Source organism: Lepidochelys kempii, chromosome 1 (genome assembly GCF_965140285.1).
Source record: "Lepidochelys kempii isolate rLepKem1 chromosome 1, rLepKem1.hap1, whole genome shotgun sequence".
NCBI lineage: Eukaryota > Metazoa > Chordata > Testudines > Cheloniidae > Lepidochelys > Lepidochelys kempii.
In genome coordinates, this window is record NC_136380.1 from 160,107,844 (window position 1) to 160,125,570 (window position 17,727).

The following is a 17,727-nucleotide window of genomic DNA, read 5'->3' on the forward strand; positions in this document are numbered from 1 at the left end:
TACAGTTACAACACCATGAAATTTCAGATTTAAATATCTGAAATCATGAAATTTACCATTTTTAAAATCCTCTGACTGTGAAATTGACCAAATGGACCATGAATTTGGTAGGGTCCTATTAATGGAGGATAGATCCATCAATGGCTAGTAGCCAGGGCAGGGATGGTATCCCTAATCTCTGTTTGCCAGAGAATGGGCAACAGCGAATGGATCACTTGATGTTTGCCTGTTCTGTTCATTCCCCCTGAAGAACTGGCACTGGACACTGTCGGAAGACAGGATACTGGGCTAGATGGACCTTTGATCTGACCAGTATGGCCGTTCTTATGTAGATGTCCAATTGCACATCACGGGCAAGGAATATTTACACGAAGTAGTTCACAGGCAATTCATAGGCTGAAAACTCAAGTCAGCAAATACTTGTAAATAATTAATGTTTGAGAAATTGAGATAATTTTGTAATTCAAAATTAAAAAGGGGCTAAATAATAATTTTATTTGTCTGAGTAGGCCACAGAGTGCTGTTCAGTAGATGTTCCTTTTCCTCCTCTCTATCACTTTTAAATCTTCTGGGGGAGACATAAAGTAGCTTTTGGACTCTTTTCTTGCCTCTGAGTAGTTATTCATGATCCTTAAACCACTTTCTTCAAGTCCGCTCATTTCTTTATTCTTACCGTAAAATAACAAATAGGATTCACCTGAGCTTTCCATTGCAAGAGGCAAGAATATCTCATTGAAAACAAGCTAACAAATAAAAGTCAAAAGAGCCCTATTAAAACTTCTCTTGTATTTTAAAAAGGAAATGACCAATCCCATTCCCCCCAAAAAATAAAGTGCCATCACACAGCTTAAAACATTAACTGTTCAATTACAGAATGAATAAGCAATGAAGTATCAGTCCCACATGCATTTCTGTCAGTCAAGACATTATTGGACACAAAATTGAAGGCATGCATTTATACCACAAACAAATGATATCTTCCTTACTAATTAGAGGCTTCCATGCCTTTCACACATGGTATTTGTCATTTAGTATCTGTGTTCATGTCCCTGCCATGCACTATACCAAACAACCCCACTTTTCACACTTCCAGAGATGCAACTCACTTGTGGGCTCCACTTTTTATTTTATGGTTTGACCTGAGGACCTTTTATTTTAATTGAGAAAGCCTTCTTTGATTTCAATATAAAATGCTATCCTTTGAGAATGGCAATGTAAAAATGTGCACTTTTTGTTGTCTTGTAGTAATCTTTTTCTATGGAAAAAACAATTGCCTACTTAATTATCCTCATTAGAGGTTTTGAGGCTGCTTTGGATGAATACACCCTTGGAATAATAAATTGAGAGTAGGCACATGAAATAGGAGTAGCAATTTGGAATGCACAGTCTGGTTTTGTTCCTTTTGGACACACTGTAATTTTATACTTCTCAGCGCTAAAATACTAATAGCTTGACTACCAGAACAGAATACACTACATGGAAAGTAGTTCTACAACTATGGAATGTATTCCATGGAAAGAAATTTGCTTTTTTGAGAGGCACCAGTTACATAAGACATATTAAAACAATATGTAAGGTAACAAAACTTATTTGCACATATTGTGTTCCATATTGTACCTTGATCATTCCATTGCACATTACTGCAATAGCAATGCACTACAGGATTGCTTGAATTTTGTAGAATAGTATGGCCAAAAATTACTTTGTATTTTGAATTGTACTTTTATCATACTGTAAACTGACTCTGAATATTTAAAGTATTTGGTTGCTACAGTGATGCCAGAGAATAACTAGAATTTTCTTGTACAATAAATATAAATTAAGACAGGTGCAGTTCACTAACTGACACTGTGCCAAAACTTTAAAGCAATAAACATCTAATTTCAGTATGGAATTTGACATAAAACAGATATAATATCTATCATACAAGCACTATACGGGGAATAAGTAATAATGGAGAATGGGCAAACAGTCATAACACCAATACATGTGGTTTCCCTCTAGAAAATTGCCCCGACAACTTAATCCATTATCATGATTAAATCTTACAGCTCTCCCCTCATTACCCTCTGATGATACAGTGTATCAAGAAGGTGAAGAGGTGAGTATTAGGTACAAAAGGGATTGGAGTTGGTAGCTGACTTGTTCAGGATCTGTATTATGACCTGAAAGAGGAAGCAAGTAGCATATTAATGGAATTTACAGACTGTAACTGGGTGTATAGACCCTTTGAAATTTAAAGGAAAATCTCTTGGACTAGTATTACTCCAATCCAGGTTTGCCTGTGGCATTAAGGGGACACTGTCACTGAGAGAGAAGTGGTCTGGATTTCATTGAGAAGCCGAAGCTGCTGATGCTGGCTTTATAGCCCTTTTTTGGGGTCCCATGGATAGGATGGGCTGGAACTCCACTCTCGACCACAACTATGAGAGGTCCTGGCGGGTTCTACCAGTTTCCTTCTCAGAACTTGAAGAGCAGGGCCAGCTGGGATATGTAGTCCAAAATAGCAGCCATATTACTAGTCCGAGCTTCTGGCATGACAAGATAGGGAAATAAGGGAAGTATGCAATCAATATCCTTTCCATGATATAGGAGACCTAGAGGTAGCCAGGCTGTGGTTTTTTGCTTAAGGCTCAGGACAAGTAAACACACTATTGAAAATGGACTGGAAAAAATACTGTATAACACAATGCTACAGTAACAGGAAGATGAAGTGGATGTTCACCTGTCTCCTTTTTTATATTTAACTTTTCAGCTTTCTGATTCATGACATTTAATCTGTTTAAATTGATATAATGAGTTCCTGGAGAACTGAACTTACTGGTAAAGCTGGGCAGAAAATTGCTTTTTCCAGCTTTTACTTGCAAAATTTTTCAAGATACTGGAAAAATTTCTTTCCCAAATTGGGATTGAAAAATTGAAATCTAACATTTCCACAAACCAAAAATTCCCCCAAATTTTTTATTTTCAATTTCAACCACTTTATTATTATTATTTTTTAATTTTCAGCTACCTTAAATTTCTAAATAAACACTCAAAACTTTGAAACTTTTTCTCATTTTGTTTCAAGTTGAAAAATTTGTGAAAACCAACCCAGCAAAAAGTTTCAATTTTGACATATTGGCACTTTCAGACAAAAAGACATTTAGTTGAAAAATATTTGACCAGCACTATTTAATTGTGTTCTTCAGGAAAACCATTCAGAGCCACTTATGGAGAGATTGGAGAAACTTGTTCTGTTACTGAGAGCCGGGGATGAGTTAGTGTTTTTTGCCAAGAGATAGGAAGTATTTAGTAAATCCTCTCCTCTAGTAAAACTATCTATTTACTGGTCTGATTAGAACAAATTCTGAAAGTTTTGTTTTGGGGAAAGAGAATCTTATTTTGTCTTCTTTGAATTCCTAAAAGAAAGCAGCATTGGGCAAGGAGATTGAAGTGGTTTGTAGCAAGTAAATGTTTTTTCTGTTCATCTCTTGCTTTGCTTCCAGTTAGACTTAAAATTGTTGTTCCATAGGGTATTGGTTTTATTGGTGCTTCCATATTCATTTATATATTGATGGACTAATTTAATATACACATTGTCGGGTCATTGTTAATTATATTTTTTTAATCTCATGATTGTTTGTGCAATTGACTTCATTTTTTTTTCTGTATTTGAAATATTTTGTGTTGATCTATCACTCTCCTTATCTCTCATTATTATGCTTAATGCAGCCATTCTTTCCTTCATGCTCTTGGTGCCATTCAGAGAGTCCTTTGAGGTCCCCCTTCTAACTTGCTGTCATTCAATGCCATTTTTCTTTTTCTCCTACTTTCCGCAACATTCCTGAGTGTCTGCCTTATTTCTGCCCTAGTTTTGTTCCTTGTATGATCCCCATTTACCTTCTCACCCCAAATACAGAGGGCCAGGAAATTCTTCCCTCAGGTATGAACATCCAATTACCACTGACTTAAAAGGAGCTGTGTATGCTTCTAAGGTCCGAATTTGGCCATTCATTCATTCATTCATTCATTCATTCATTTTCTTCTTCCTCTAATACAAATATTTAATATCTATTCCAGTTCCACATTCGCTGGTCACTGGGGCAAGTCACTAGAGGGAGATACGACCATGGCAAGTGTATTATATACCATGCTTTTCTGACGTTCTTATGGCTGAAGCTACTCCATTACGTCTCTTTGAAAAGTCCTGGCAATCATGATTATTTTTAGTTGTCCATTCAATTTTATATATAATTTTTTTTACCAAGGTGTGGGTGGGGATTTGTTGGGAGGGGAAGGAATGTTTGATTACATTTAAAGACTTGTCTACCTAATCTATATTTCTTGTATACTATGCCCACTACAGTGATATCCAAGTGCCTTGAAAAATTCTTACAATGGACAAAAGGAGATCTCTGCAACTTTCTCTTTCCCTTCCAGAGTAGTCTTAAAATAGTGCCATTTACTGTGTATAAATTAGTCATTGACCCAGGGATATGAACTTGAGTCTTCCCCCATCAATTGAGTGCCCTGACCACCAGACTGTAGAGTCAGTATCACTTACTCTCTCTGGCCCGATGGCTATTCAAGTATTGGATACAAAGTGCAACAGCTTCAATCAGAGACATTGAGAATGATGTACCCCCTAGCTCAGTGGTTAGGACACACTCTGGCAATATGGGAGACCCAAGTTCAAATTCCTGTTCCACATCAGGCAGAAAGGAGGGAGGATTGAATGTAGGTCTCCCACATCCCAGGTGAGCACTCTAGCCACTGGGCTCAAGGCTATAAGAGATATCCCACTCCCCACACAATTTGTGAATCTATCTCTTCCTTCATTTCCATTGCTTTTATTTTAAAAATGCCCAGAGACTTAATGTTTTGTTCAACTAAAATGAAATTTTTGTCAATTTTTTTGATTTGATGAAATTTTTTAGCATTAGGAAACCAAACTGACTTCGTTTAACTGCCAATGAACCAAAAAATCAGTTGTTTGCCCAGGTCTAGCTCTGTTGTAAACCCTCATGGCCACCCAATTTCTAGTTGTTATTCTGGGTGCCACTTCTTTTAATGCAGGTAACATTCTCTTTTCTTTGCCAGTTTTTAAGGAAAGTGAGTATTTCTTCTGAGTCTTTATGATTAATCTATTTCTTTTATCCAGCTTTAATTTTAATAATTTAAGTGTTGTGCATTTTAAATATTAAAGCTGAAGGGATTTGGGAATAGGTATAGATTCTTTCAATATAATCCCTATATATTGTACTCCTCTTGACCCAAACACTTAGTCAAAATTCGGGGTCCTGCAGGCTGTTTCCAACAGGAGGACAAATTGATGCTGGAGTCAGGTATTTCTTTGCTGCAATCTTGTTTATTTGCAAAGAATATACACCTAGTCCTGTTTTCCAGAAAACAGCAAAAATAGCAGATGACCTCTTGGCTCACAACTGCAAGCCTCTCTCAGTCAGCACTTTAACCCAAAGCACACTCCCTTAGCTTTTTCTTAGGGTCACATTACAAGTGCTTGTCTGGCTGTGTCCGAGACTTCTTTTCTCTTTCTCTGGGTGCTTCTTCTCTCTCTCTCTCACTGACACTCACACTCACACACACACACCCCTCTGCAATCAAAGGAATCAGTCCCCTGCATTTGCATTCACCTGTAGTGAAACCGCTCCACGCACATAGTTTAGATTTCTGAGTGACATTACATGCATTGTGGCCTTCATTTTGGCTGGTGGCTCCTATTGCTTCACTTGTCTCTAAACAAAAGGTTTAATTGTTCCCCCATTTAGCCTGAATGGAGGGCACCTGTTATGCCCACCAGCTTTAACAAGGTTGAACTCTATATATAGGATTAGACCCCACCAGTCTATTTGGAAACTAAATTTAGTACTGAATGGGGGCTGCCTACTTAATTAGTGACACACTACACCGTATACAATCATGCTCCAGAATCTACACTTGCTGTCTGATGGCTTTCTGGGTGGAGTTAAGGGTGCTGGGTTTTGTCCAATAAAATCCTAAGTGGCCTTAGACTCCTAAATACTTGAGAAGCTGCTTCTCATCCTGTGTCAATACCTGCCACAGTTGCTCTGCAGAGATGCTCAAACCAGGCCTCCGTAGTTGCTGAAAATCACAAAGGTGATTGCTGGCAGAGTATTCCTCTCTTCTGGAATGTGCTCCCACACTTTAAATAAAAGAGACTCAATCTGCTGATTAGGCTACCTGGCTCAGCAGTGCAAGGGAACATCCTGAGAAGGGAGTGCTGTTTGAGGGCTGATATCTGCTGAAGATGAGTTTTTGTTTTATTCTGCACTGTACAGTTTGCTACTCCTTACTTACACTTTGTGGGTTTGCTGCTGGCTCACCTTTGTTCATGGGACTTATGCTTAACTGTCAGTGGTGCTGAAACTTTAGAGATAGGCACACTTTGTGATTGAACCAGTTTAAATAAGGTCAAATATTTGATAGCTGACTAATAAACTAATTTCTAGCTCTGGTCTGGAATTTTCTGAAGAAACAGGGTTTAGCTGGAAAATGCCAATTCATTGAATTGGAAGTGTTTGTCAGAAATTTACTGGGTTTGACAAACTTCTGATGAACCATGGGAAGGGTTCTGATGGAACCTACACCAGACAGGTGACTTCCTGCCAGCTCTCCTGGTGGACTGCTGGGGCCCCCGGGCGTCCAGGGTCTGTGGCTGCGGAGTAGCCCCACTAAGCCATGGAAGCCTTTGGAGCCCCTGCTCTAATGGGGCTTGATCTGGGGCTGCCAGGCGGCAGGTTCCAGCTCCAAGGCAGGAAACCTGGAAACCCCAGGAGGTCTTAAGGCTTTCAGGCTCGTTAAGGCTTCTGGGAGCCCTCCTGTGGGACTGAGTCTGGGAACCCTGGCTTCCAAGCTCTGAGGGTCCTGGCTTAGTTGTGGCTCCAATGGCTCCTATGCTCCCACCGCCCTGTCAGCCCTAATTAACAGACGGGGAGCCGAGAGCCAAGAAGTCCTGGGAGTCGAGTCTGAGCCAGGAGCCTCAGACCATGGGCTCTCAGGGGATCAATTTTCTTTAGAAATTTTCTAAACAAACTTTCCAATTATTTCTAAATAGCTTTTTGTTTTGAAAGAATTGAAATGTTTTCAGAATTCTGGATTTTTCCACAGAATGGAAATTCTGCCTTTTGACCGGCTCTCCCATATATGTCCGGTGCTACGCCATGCACCTGATGTTCTACTGCACCACTGCTTCAAATTCTGCTGCCACACATCTGCAGTGCAGAACAGCAACAAAGGGTTTAATTATGTCACTTATCTACTCTACACTGACTTTATTTTATGGTAAAATAAGATACGGGGGGTCCTCTTCACCTCTGAACTTGTCCTTGATACATACCTTATTATGTCTAAATATTTGATGCCAGATTGGATTCCTCAAAGGGAAAATGGGGAAATATTTTTGTGTTTTAAAAAGTTTTATTAGTTTAGGTCTGAATTCTTCCTTACATAACCAAGTGTAAGGAAAGGATTTGGCCCTTAATGTATAAAATGAAGGCAACATAAATTAGAATGCTGATAAATAATCACTAACTGAGTAATGTAATATTTTTTCAATAGAATTAGTATTAAATTTCAATAGCTTTACAACTTTGCACACAGAAATTGTACTATTTAAATATTTGTGTATGCATATTCTGTCATCTATAAATATTGAAATTCAACGATTACTAGAATTGTTGCTGATATTTGGATTATTGTAATTTCCTTTTACATTCCAATGCTATCACTTTTAAAATTAGTTGAGGAATGTGTTGTATGACTCCCTACCCAAACTGACAAAGGAGTTTCAGAGTAGCAGCCAAGTTAGTCTGTATTCACAGAAAGAAAAGGAGTACTTGTGGCACCTTAGAGACTAACAAATTTATTTGAGCATAAGCTTTCGTGAGCTACAGCTCACTTCATCGGCTGCATTCAGTGGAAAATACAGTGGGGAGATTTATATACACACAGAACATGAAAAAATGGGTGTTACCATACACACTGTAATGAGAGTGATCACTTAAGGTGAGCTATTACCAGCAGGAGAGCTGGAGGGTGCGGGGGAACTTTTGTAGTGATAATCAAGGTGGGACATTTCCAGCAGTTGACAAGAACATCTGAGGAACAGTGGTGGTGGTGGTGGGGGGGGGCGGATAAACATGGGGAAATAGTTTTACTTTGTGTAATGACCCATCCACTCCCAGTCTCTATTCAAGCCTAAGTTAATTGTATCCAGTTTGCAAATTAATTCCAATTCAGCAGTCTCTCGTTGGAGTCCGTTTTTGAAGTTTTTTGTTGAAGAATTGCAACTTTTAGGTCTGTAATCGAGTGACCAAAGTGATTGAAGTGTTCTCCAACTGGTTTTTGAATGTTATAATTCTTGACATCTGATTTGTGTCCATTTATTCTTTTACGTAGAGACTGTCCAGTTTGGCCAATGTACATGGCAGAGGGGCATTGCTGGCACATGATGGCATATATCACATTGGTAGATGTGCAGGTGAACGAGCCTCTGATAGTATGGCTGATGTGATTAGGCCCTATGATGGTGTCCCCTGAATAGATATGTGGACATGGTTGGCAACGGGCTTTGTTGCAAGGATAGGTTCCTGGGTTAGTGGTTCTGTTGTGTGGTATGTGGTTGCTGTCTGTAAGCAAGGACTGGCCTGTCTCCCAAGATCTGTGAGAGTGATGGGTCGTCATTCAGGATAGGTTGTAGATCCTTGATGATGCGTTGGAGAGGTTTTAGTTGGGGGCTGAAGGTGATGGCTAATGGTGTTCTGTTATTTTCTTTGTTGGGCCTGTCCTGTAGTAGGTGACTTCTGGGTACTCTTCTGGCTCTGTCAATCTGTTTCTTCACTTCAGCAGGTCCAGGCTGAGGTTGATGGTGGGATGGAAATTGTTGAAATCATGGTGGAATTCCTCAAGGGCTTCTTTTACATGGGTCCAGGTGATGAAGATGTCATCAATGTAGCGCAAATAGAGTAGGGGCATTAGGGAACGAGAGCTGAGGAAGCGTTGTTCTAAGTCAGCCATAAAAATGTTGGCATTCTGTGGAGCCATGCGGGTACCCATAGCAGTGCCGCTGATTTGAAGGTATACATTGTCCCCAAATGTGAAATAGTTATGGGTGAGGACAAAGTCACAAAGTTCAGCCACCAGGTTTGCCGTGACATTATCGGGGATACTGTTCCTGACGGCGTGTAGTCCATCTTTGTGTGGAATGTTGGTGTATAGGGCTTCTACATCCATAGTGGCCAGGGTAGTGTTTTCAGGAAGATCACCAATGGATTGTAGTTTCCTCAGGAAGTCAGTAGTGCCATGATTTCAACAATTTCCATCCCACCATCAACCTCAGCCTGGACCAATCCACACAAGAGATCCACTTCCTGGATACTACGGTGCTAATAAGCGATGGTCACATAAACACCACCTGATTCTGGAAACCTACTGACCGCTATTCCTACCTACATGCCTCCAGCTTTCATCCAGACCACACCACATGATCCATTGTCTACAGCCAAGCTCTACGATACAACTGCATTTTCTCCAACCCCTCAGAGACAAACATCTACAAGATCTCTATCAAGCATTCTTACAACTACAATACCCTCCTGCTGAAGTGAAGAAACAGATTGACAGAGCCAGAGGACTACCCAGAAGTCACCTACTACAGGACAGGCCCAATAAAGAAAATAACAGAATGCCACTAGCCATCACCTTCAGCCCCCAACTAAAACCTCTCCAACGCATCATCAAGGATCTACAACCTATCCTGAAGGAAGATCCATCACTCTCACAGATCCTGGGAGACAGGCCAGTCCTTGCTTACAGAAAGCAACCACATACCACACAACAGAACCACTAACCCAGGAACCTATCCTTGCAACTAAGCCCGTTGCCAACCGTGTCCACATATCTATTCAAGGGACACCATCATAGGGCCTAATCACATCAGCCACACTATCAGAGGCTCGTTCACCTGCACATCTACCAATGTGATATATGCCATCATGTGCCAGCAATGCCCCTCTGCCATGTACATTGGCCAAACTGGACAGTCTCTACGTAAAAGAATAAATGGACACAAATCAGATGTCAAGAATTATAACATTCAAAAACCAGTTGGAGAACACTTCAATCACTTTGGTCACTCGATTACAGACCTAAAAGTTGCAATTCTTCAACAAAAAACTTCAAAAACGGACTCCAACGAGAGACTGCTGAATTGGAATTAATTTGCAAACTGGATACAATTAACTTAGGCTTGAATAAAGACTGGGAGTGGATGGGTCATTACACAAAGTAAAATTATTTCCCCATGTTTATTCCCTCCCGACCCCACATACATACTGTTCTTCAGACGTTCTTGTCAACTGCTGGAAATGTCCCACCTTGATTATCACTACAAAGGTTCCCCCCTCACCTCCGCTCTCCTGCTGGTAATAGCTCACCTTAAGTGATCACTCTCTTACAGTGTGTATGGTAACACCCATTTTTTCATGTTCTGTTTGTATATAAATCTCCCCACTGTATTTTCCACTGAATGCATCCGATGAAGTGAGCTGTAGCTCACGAAAGCTTATGCTCAAATAAATTTGTTAGTCTCTAAGGTGCCACAAGATCTCCTTTTCTTTTTGACAAAGGAGTGTTACTTTCTACACAAACCTGCAATGGTTAAATCTCATGAGATACAGTTCAAATAATCTGTAAAAGGTTGATTACTTGTCCAAATCTTTTCAGGCTCCCTCTTCAATTTATTGTTTACTCTCCTTTCTTTTTCATGATTTTACAATAACCCTCAGAACCTTCTCCATCCTTAGAAACATGCTGTGGGCTCGTGGCTCTAGGCATCTATTCCTCCCTCCCTGAAGTATTATTATATAGGCTCTAGACCACTCACTTACCTTTTCATTATTTTACAGTAGAAGGAAATTAGGTCTACAATTCATCTATCAGTAGAAGAAACTATGAGCTTTAGAATGGAATTTGAAGAGCAAATAGACAAGAATATAAAAACAAATAAATGTTAGTGTATTCAGTGGCACAGGAAAGACAGCATATTTATAACTGATAAAAGGAATATACAACTCAGTTAGCCTCAATTAAATTATGTGGCAATGAGTTTAATGGAGTTGGAGAATAATAGGATTCAAAAAAGGGTTGGACACTATATGGATAACATGAATATTTGAGTTGTCATAGCAAGAATAAAAAAAAGTAATGAACAGTTGTGGAGGGGATCTATATCCCCATGATTCAGAGCATAATTAACAATTAATAATTAACAAGGGTTAGGGGAAAACTTCCTTGAAACTTTCCCTGGGGCAGATTATCCCATAACTTCTTCCTGCAGGGTTTTTCATCTTCCCCAAAACTGGTACTGATCACTGTTGGAGACCGGATGTTATACTACAACTAGATGGACCTCTCCACTGGCCTGTATCACTATGGTAATTCCTATGTCTAGCTCTCTCTCACAGTTACTATGACTCCCCCTGCAGACACGGAGTGACCTCATCTTCCTTTTGCCTTTGATCCCACTGTATAATCGACAGTTATAGCGGCCCCTATTGTGTGCTGCCTAGTGCGGTGTGAACTCAGGAGCAAGAGACACCTGTAAACACCAGCAATATGGATCAAGCAGAAGAATTATCAGACTGGCTGGCCTTGTCATAAGACCTTCAAATACAGAATACATGTAGGGACAAGGGAGTCATGATTTATTACAGAGCTGCGGGAACCTAGTGGCTCTCAGGCTGGGAGAGAGGATAATTACTAGACTATACTTACCAAAATGGGTGGCTATTAGACTGAGTCTAACCCTGTAAATAGGTTTTGGTTTGGGGGAGAAAGTTAAAGTCCAGTCTGGATTCATATCAGCTCCAGGGCCCTGCAACTTGCTCCACATAGGCAGACCTCCTGAATCTCTTCAGTGGTGGGTGCTGGGGTCTGCCCATGCAGAACAATTTGCAAGAACAGAGCCTAAATTTGTTTACTTGTATCTATAGCATGTTGTGCTCTATGCTGGGAAATGTGGATTGGCTTCTACAAATCAACTTTAGATCCAGTTTTTAAAATAAATAAATAATTACGTTTCTTGTTTTCTGAAAAGTTTATGGGTTTGTTCCAACATCTGTCTGATTTTCTTATCCTTTGCTTGTATTCATACTCTTTCCTATGTCAAGCTTTCATCTCTTTGTTTTCACCCTTAACCTGACTGCCTTCATCAGTTACCCCCTTCTCCTCCGTTCAGTAGCATCAGGTATGGTCTGACTGCTGCTTTCCTGACTAAGCCCCCATATTTTTTATGTTAATAGTTAACAAATTTTAAGGTACAACAGCATATAATTATATTTTCCCCTTATCTCAGTTTCAGTTAATTTTTGGTACCTCATCTGTTCTTCTGTTCAGCAAATTACTTTTTTTCTATGAAGCATAATAGATATAGCTCTTTAATGAAAAATACTGCACATTATCCCATTCTGGATTTTTTTTCTGTAGTATGCATCCAAACAGCCTGTACATTGTGCTCAGCAACAAAATACATCTGGATCTTCCATTTGTGTGTATATTATATCATTACAATTACTTTCCAGGGATTCTTTTTGATATATACATGTGTCTTCCATTAAGATGAATGTGGACTAGATGCTACTTTAAAGTGAAGCATTATTCTATAGGCAGATGGATGAAAAGTTAGTCGGGAGTATTGAAAGTTGCTATATGGGATACCATGCAACTGAAATATGTGATATTTTCTTAAAGGTGTATTATAGCATTTAGTATGCATCCAGTTCACTTGCACAGCATTTTGATTTAAATTGTGCATGGAAAAGTTAGGGTCTATGTAAGGCACCAAACTTAATGTCTGATACTTTCTCTATTTTATGACACTGACCATTTGGTATCCACCTCTTCATCCTAAATCAGAAAACCTACTGGTTATACCTGACCTTCTGTTGAGATGCAGCACAGCATATTAAGAGCTGGTGATTGTACAGTATATTTATTATTGTGCGTGTCTCTTCTTTGGAGATGAATATTAAAATATGTTAAACAATATTTCAGTTCTAATTATAGAGAATAGCTCTTATAGTTAAATGAACAATGGTGACTTCCATATCTTTTTTCATTCTCTATCCTGTTACAATCAGTTTTGTTCCCTACTTTAAAGTGTGGCTATAATTAGAAATCTGACTATATAGAAATGGCACCATCTTCTTCCTGTATGTATTCAGTTAATCTGTTTGCTTTACTTTAAAATAAAATTAAAAAAAATCAAGTTTTGACTATGGCTGAACCAACCTTGAAGGATCTGTTTCATATGTGTTACTCTGAACCAGCACCTGTAATATCTGTTTGCCAGGGATGGCTGTAAGCCATCCCCTGTCAGTCTGCTCGAAGAAGATTCAGATTCCTAAACCTGCAAGATCATTGCAGCCTGTCTCCCGAGATTTCCCCAGAAATCCCTCTCCACTCAGCTTTGCTGTCTTTTAGGTGGACAATCTGCTTTTCCTGCTACCTAATGGGTCTAGAGGATCTCTCCCATTGAAGTCTTCTGGGGGTGCCAGGCCAACCCTCATCTTTCTTTGTGGGGGTCACTATGAAGGGTCACTTATTCCAACCTATTATGATCTTCAAAGAGGTAGCAGGAAACAACTTATTCCTTCCTTATCACCCACCCCCTTACTGGGCTGGAGAAGTAAGGAAACCCTCCCTCTCACACAGCCAACCACCATGAGATTGAGTAGCAGAAGTAGATAGCACCCTGTAAAGATTAGCTGTGTGGTTGCTAGGAGTTCTTTATACCCAACACAAGATAATACATTTTGCAGATAAAGGCTAGTATTGAACTCTCTGGCAGATGTTTAATCTGGCCTGATACAAAATAGATACCTTTTTAAAACTTGCCAGTTACTCTTTACTGGGTAACTTTACTTCAATGTTTATAGATTCAAGCTGTAGTGAACTGGAAATGCAGCTTATAATGCAATCTTACCTATTTGTTTAAGGTAGAATTGGCTAATTTTTAGGGTGAACACTATATGTATATTAAATGCAAAAATATATTATGCACTAGTATGGTTGTACAGTTAAAAAAAATCCCAATTTCTAGAAATGCAGAAGTAAAGCTTCCCACTGACATGTTCTCAATCACAGAGCAGTAGGGAGATGCTGCTGTATTAGAGGTGTAATACTTTGGATGAAACAAAGTGAGGTCCCTTCTGCTTATTTGTGGCTTTCTGGGTAGAAGGTAGTGCTCTTCTGGCTAGCCTTCTTAAAAGAATAGGGGGATAACTTCCTATCCTGACCAATACTTACCCTCTCAGTATAACATGATCTATTGCCCAAGGCCACGGGGGAGCTATTGCTGAGCGAACTATAGTTGACATGTTAGCCTTAAACAGTCTCTCTACTAAACGTATCCGACTCTTTTTACTACTGCTGGTCAAATAATTTTTTTCTACACATTTCTTGTTACTTTTTGCATTAGTTGCTCAGTTCTTCTTATTGCATTGTTTGGATATACATCAGAGATGAAAAATACATAAAAGCAAATTCTGTTTATAAATCTAACAGTCTTTGCCAGACAGCAAATTGTAGTTACTGAAAGTTTCACTGAAGTAAATTACTGCGAGTATTTGACTGGTCTTAGCAAGAATCCTGGATCAGCAATGGGAAAGGTGATCTAATTTGCTTCTTTTCAGACTAATGGTAATCTTGCTGGGGAGTAACGCCTTTGTTTTGTGTTTTGAGATCCATAGCTTTTTGGTTGTTTTATTCTGACAAAACACAGAAACAAATTGTCATATCCTATATTAGGATCCAGTTGCTCTAGTTACCTCCATCAACTGTCATAACAGTTCAAAATTGATTGTGATGTGTGTGTTTACAAAAAGAAATTTCTTAAAGGAGCAGAAAAATCCTGAGCATCACTATATACTACTAAGTTGTAGGTGTAAAATTGTGATATGTGCAGTAATATTTTCTTAGCTGTTAAATACACATTTGTCTGTTTTATCTTGCAGTTTTCAGTGAAGATCTACATGCCAGCCTGTATTTTGTCAATGCATCTTTGCAAGAGGTAGTGTTTGCTAGCACCACAGGGACATTGGTGCCCTGTCCTGCAGCAGGGATCCCTCCTGTGACACTCAGATGGTACCTAGCAACGGGCGAGGAGATCTATGATGTCCCAGGGATCCGCCACGTCCACCCCAATGGCACTCTCCAAATTTTCCCCTTCCCTCCTTCAAGCTTTAATAACTTAATCCATGATAACACTTACTATTGCACAGCTGAAAATCCTTCAGGGAAAATCAGAAGTCAGGATGTTCACATTAAGGCCGGTAAGTATGGTTCTTTACTTCATAACTTGAAGTTGGGCAAGGGAGGAGACCATGTGTTTCTGGCTAAAAGTGGTAGCCATTGTGAACTGGAGCAAAGACTGTGGCCTAGAAGGGCAGTCTAGAGTTCTTAATAAAATCAACTGAAACAATATTGGCTTAGCCTATTTTTATAAAAGAGAAGTTAAAAGTCCCATCCCAAAGTCCATCAAGTTTCTGAAAGATGCCAAGATTCCCAGCTGAACAGTTAGAGAGAGGCCATTGATCAGAATCTATTTACTCTTTAAAGAGTTAGGGATGGGGGAGATGAGGACTCTCCCTGCACTGTTGTTGGGGTTTTTTGGGGGGGCGGGGAATGAACATGTATATTGATAAATAATAATCAAATGCTATTGTAAATATATAGGAATAGCTTTATGTTTAACTTAAAGTATGCAAAGGATTTTTTGTATTGTGGGCATAGCAGTTTGGCAACTATTTTCTGAGTTGACTGAATAAAAAGGGGTGGACTGTATAAAGGGAGAATTGATTTTAAATGTAATTAGACTCAAGTCTATTACCACTATTCTACTAGTGCACAAAACTCTAAAATCAAAATTTTAATTAAAAAAATTTGGGGGGGACAGATCCTCAGCTGATCTAAATTGTCAAAAAGCACCTGTAACTTCAGTTTATACTAGCTTAATCACCAGTTTACATCAGCATAATATATACCATCTGAGGATCTGTCCTAGAGTATCTGCAGTCCAGTAGCTGTATTAGAGAAATTGCAAACCATGCACAAATATAGTGCTTTGGGGTTATAGCTCTTCTTATGATTATCTGTTTGCAAACAAGGAAAATCCAGATTGTGAAGTGCATTATGCCAGTTAATCGTTTCTACTTCCTGACTTTTAGTCTTACTAATGCTAAATATTACTTCAAAGACATGCAAAGTGATAATTAGAAGGTACAAAGAAAAACTGACATCTCCAAGAAATTCGTAAAATGCATTATCCAAAACATACGGTCTACAAAAATACATGCATTTTCTGGGTAGAATATGCCTTTTTTGAGTTTATTGAATCTGTAGATAAGAGATTTGATCTTTTTAGGGAGAGCAGATGTCATATCAGCTTCCCTGTGTGGTTTTGCCAATGCATCTGTCTTTACTTTTTTGCAGTTCTTTTCTGGAGCTTCTTTTAAGCAGAAACACTAAAGTGTTGGGTGGTTTCCTCATAAAATTTTGCATGCTAATGATGCTTAAATATTCAAATATTAGTTAATCAATTTGCAATTCTTTTGTGGATACACTAATGTGACTGCCTAAAGAAGACTGTATCTTGAAACCCGTGCTAACTAAGGCTCTGATGCAATGAGGTCCACGCAGCTGCAGGGACCTATGAAGCAGCTGAAAATGTGTGCATACCTCCACAGGTATATAGGTGTATATTAAGAAGTAATTGTGCAAATAGGTACTTGAATGTGCAACCATTTTTCTGTTCCCTCTGTGGCTTGTGGGATCACCAAGACACCACCTTAGAATCTAAGGATAGTCTGTGGCACAAAGACAGCAATTTTGCTAAATAAACAAACATCAAGAGCATAAGCAAAGGAAAGAAGGGAATAACTATACCCTCTGCAAAGGATGGCTGCAGCTTCTGCCCAGCCATATTTCACTCATTCTCCCCACGGTCAAAACAGTTTTCCATCCTGATAAACAGCCCAGTCCAACCGGGCTTGCATACACAAATCACAAATCCCCTCTCTTCCTCACCAACAAATTTCAAGAGTATTAGAGCGGCCATTGAGCCAGATACCAGGCTATCTCCACCATTCAGTCTCAGTCCCAGGGATATGCCCAGTCCCACAATTCTGGGAGATATATACCCCTCCTTACTATCCCTACAGAAACTGGATAATGTATTTGCAATGTATAGGAACTGGGTGATATCCCTATAAACCGGGGGTGGGGAAACTTTTTGTCCTGAGGGCCGCATCGGGTTTCAGAAATTGTATGGAGGGCCAGTTAGGGGAGGCTGTGCCACCCCAAACGGCAGGCGTGGCCTGGCCCCCACCCCCTATTCAACCCCACCCCCGCTTCTCGCCCTCTGACAGCCCCCCTGGGACTTCTGCCTCATCCCCGTTCCCTGACGGCTCCCCAGGACCCCTACCCCATCCACCCCCCCCTGCTCTCTGTCCCCTGACTGTCCCTGGACCCCCCACCCCTAACTGCCCCCCACTGCCCCATCCAACTCCCCTCTCCCTCCTGACTGCCCCCCCGGAACCCGTGCTCCACCCAACCACCCCTTCTCTCTGACTGCCCCCAGAACCCCTGCCCCCATTCAACCCCCCTGTTCCCCGCTCTCTGACCGCCCCGACCCCTATCCACACCCTG

General features: G+C 40.0%; 1 protein-coding gene across 1 annotated transcript in view; it reads left to right on the forward strand.

Annotated features, from left to right (window-relative positions):
* The window catches only part of DSCAM (DS cell adhesion molecule), a 628,496-nt gene that overhangs the window by 72,572 nt on the left and 538,197 nt on the right, over positions 1-17,727 (forward strand). The window contains exon 2 of the mRNA XM_073360366.2: positions 15,036-15,353. Coding sequence (XP_073216467.1) covers positions 15,036-15,353 — 318 coding nt within the window. The remainder of the gene's footprint in view (positions 1-15,035; positions 15,354-17,727) is intronic.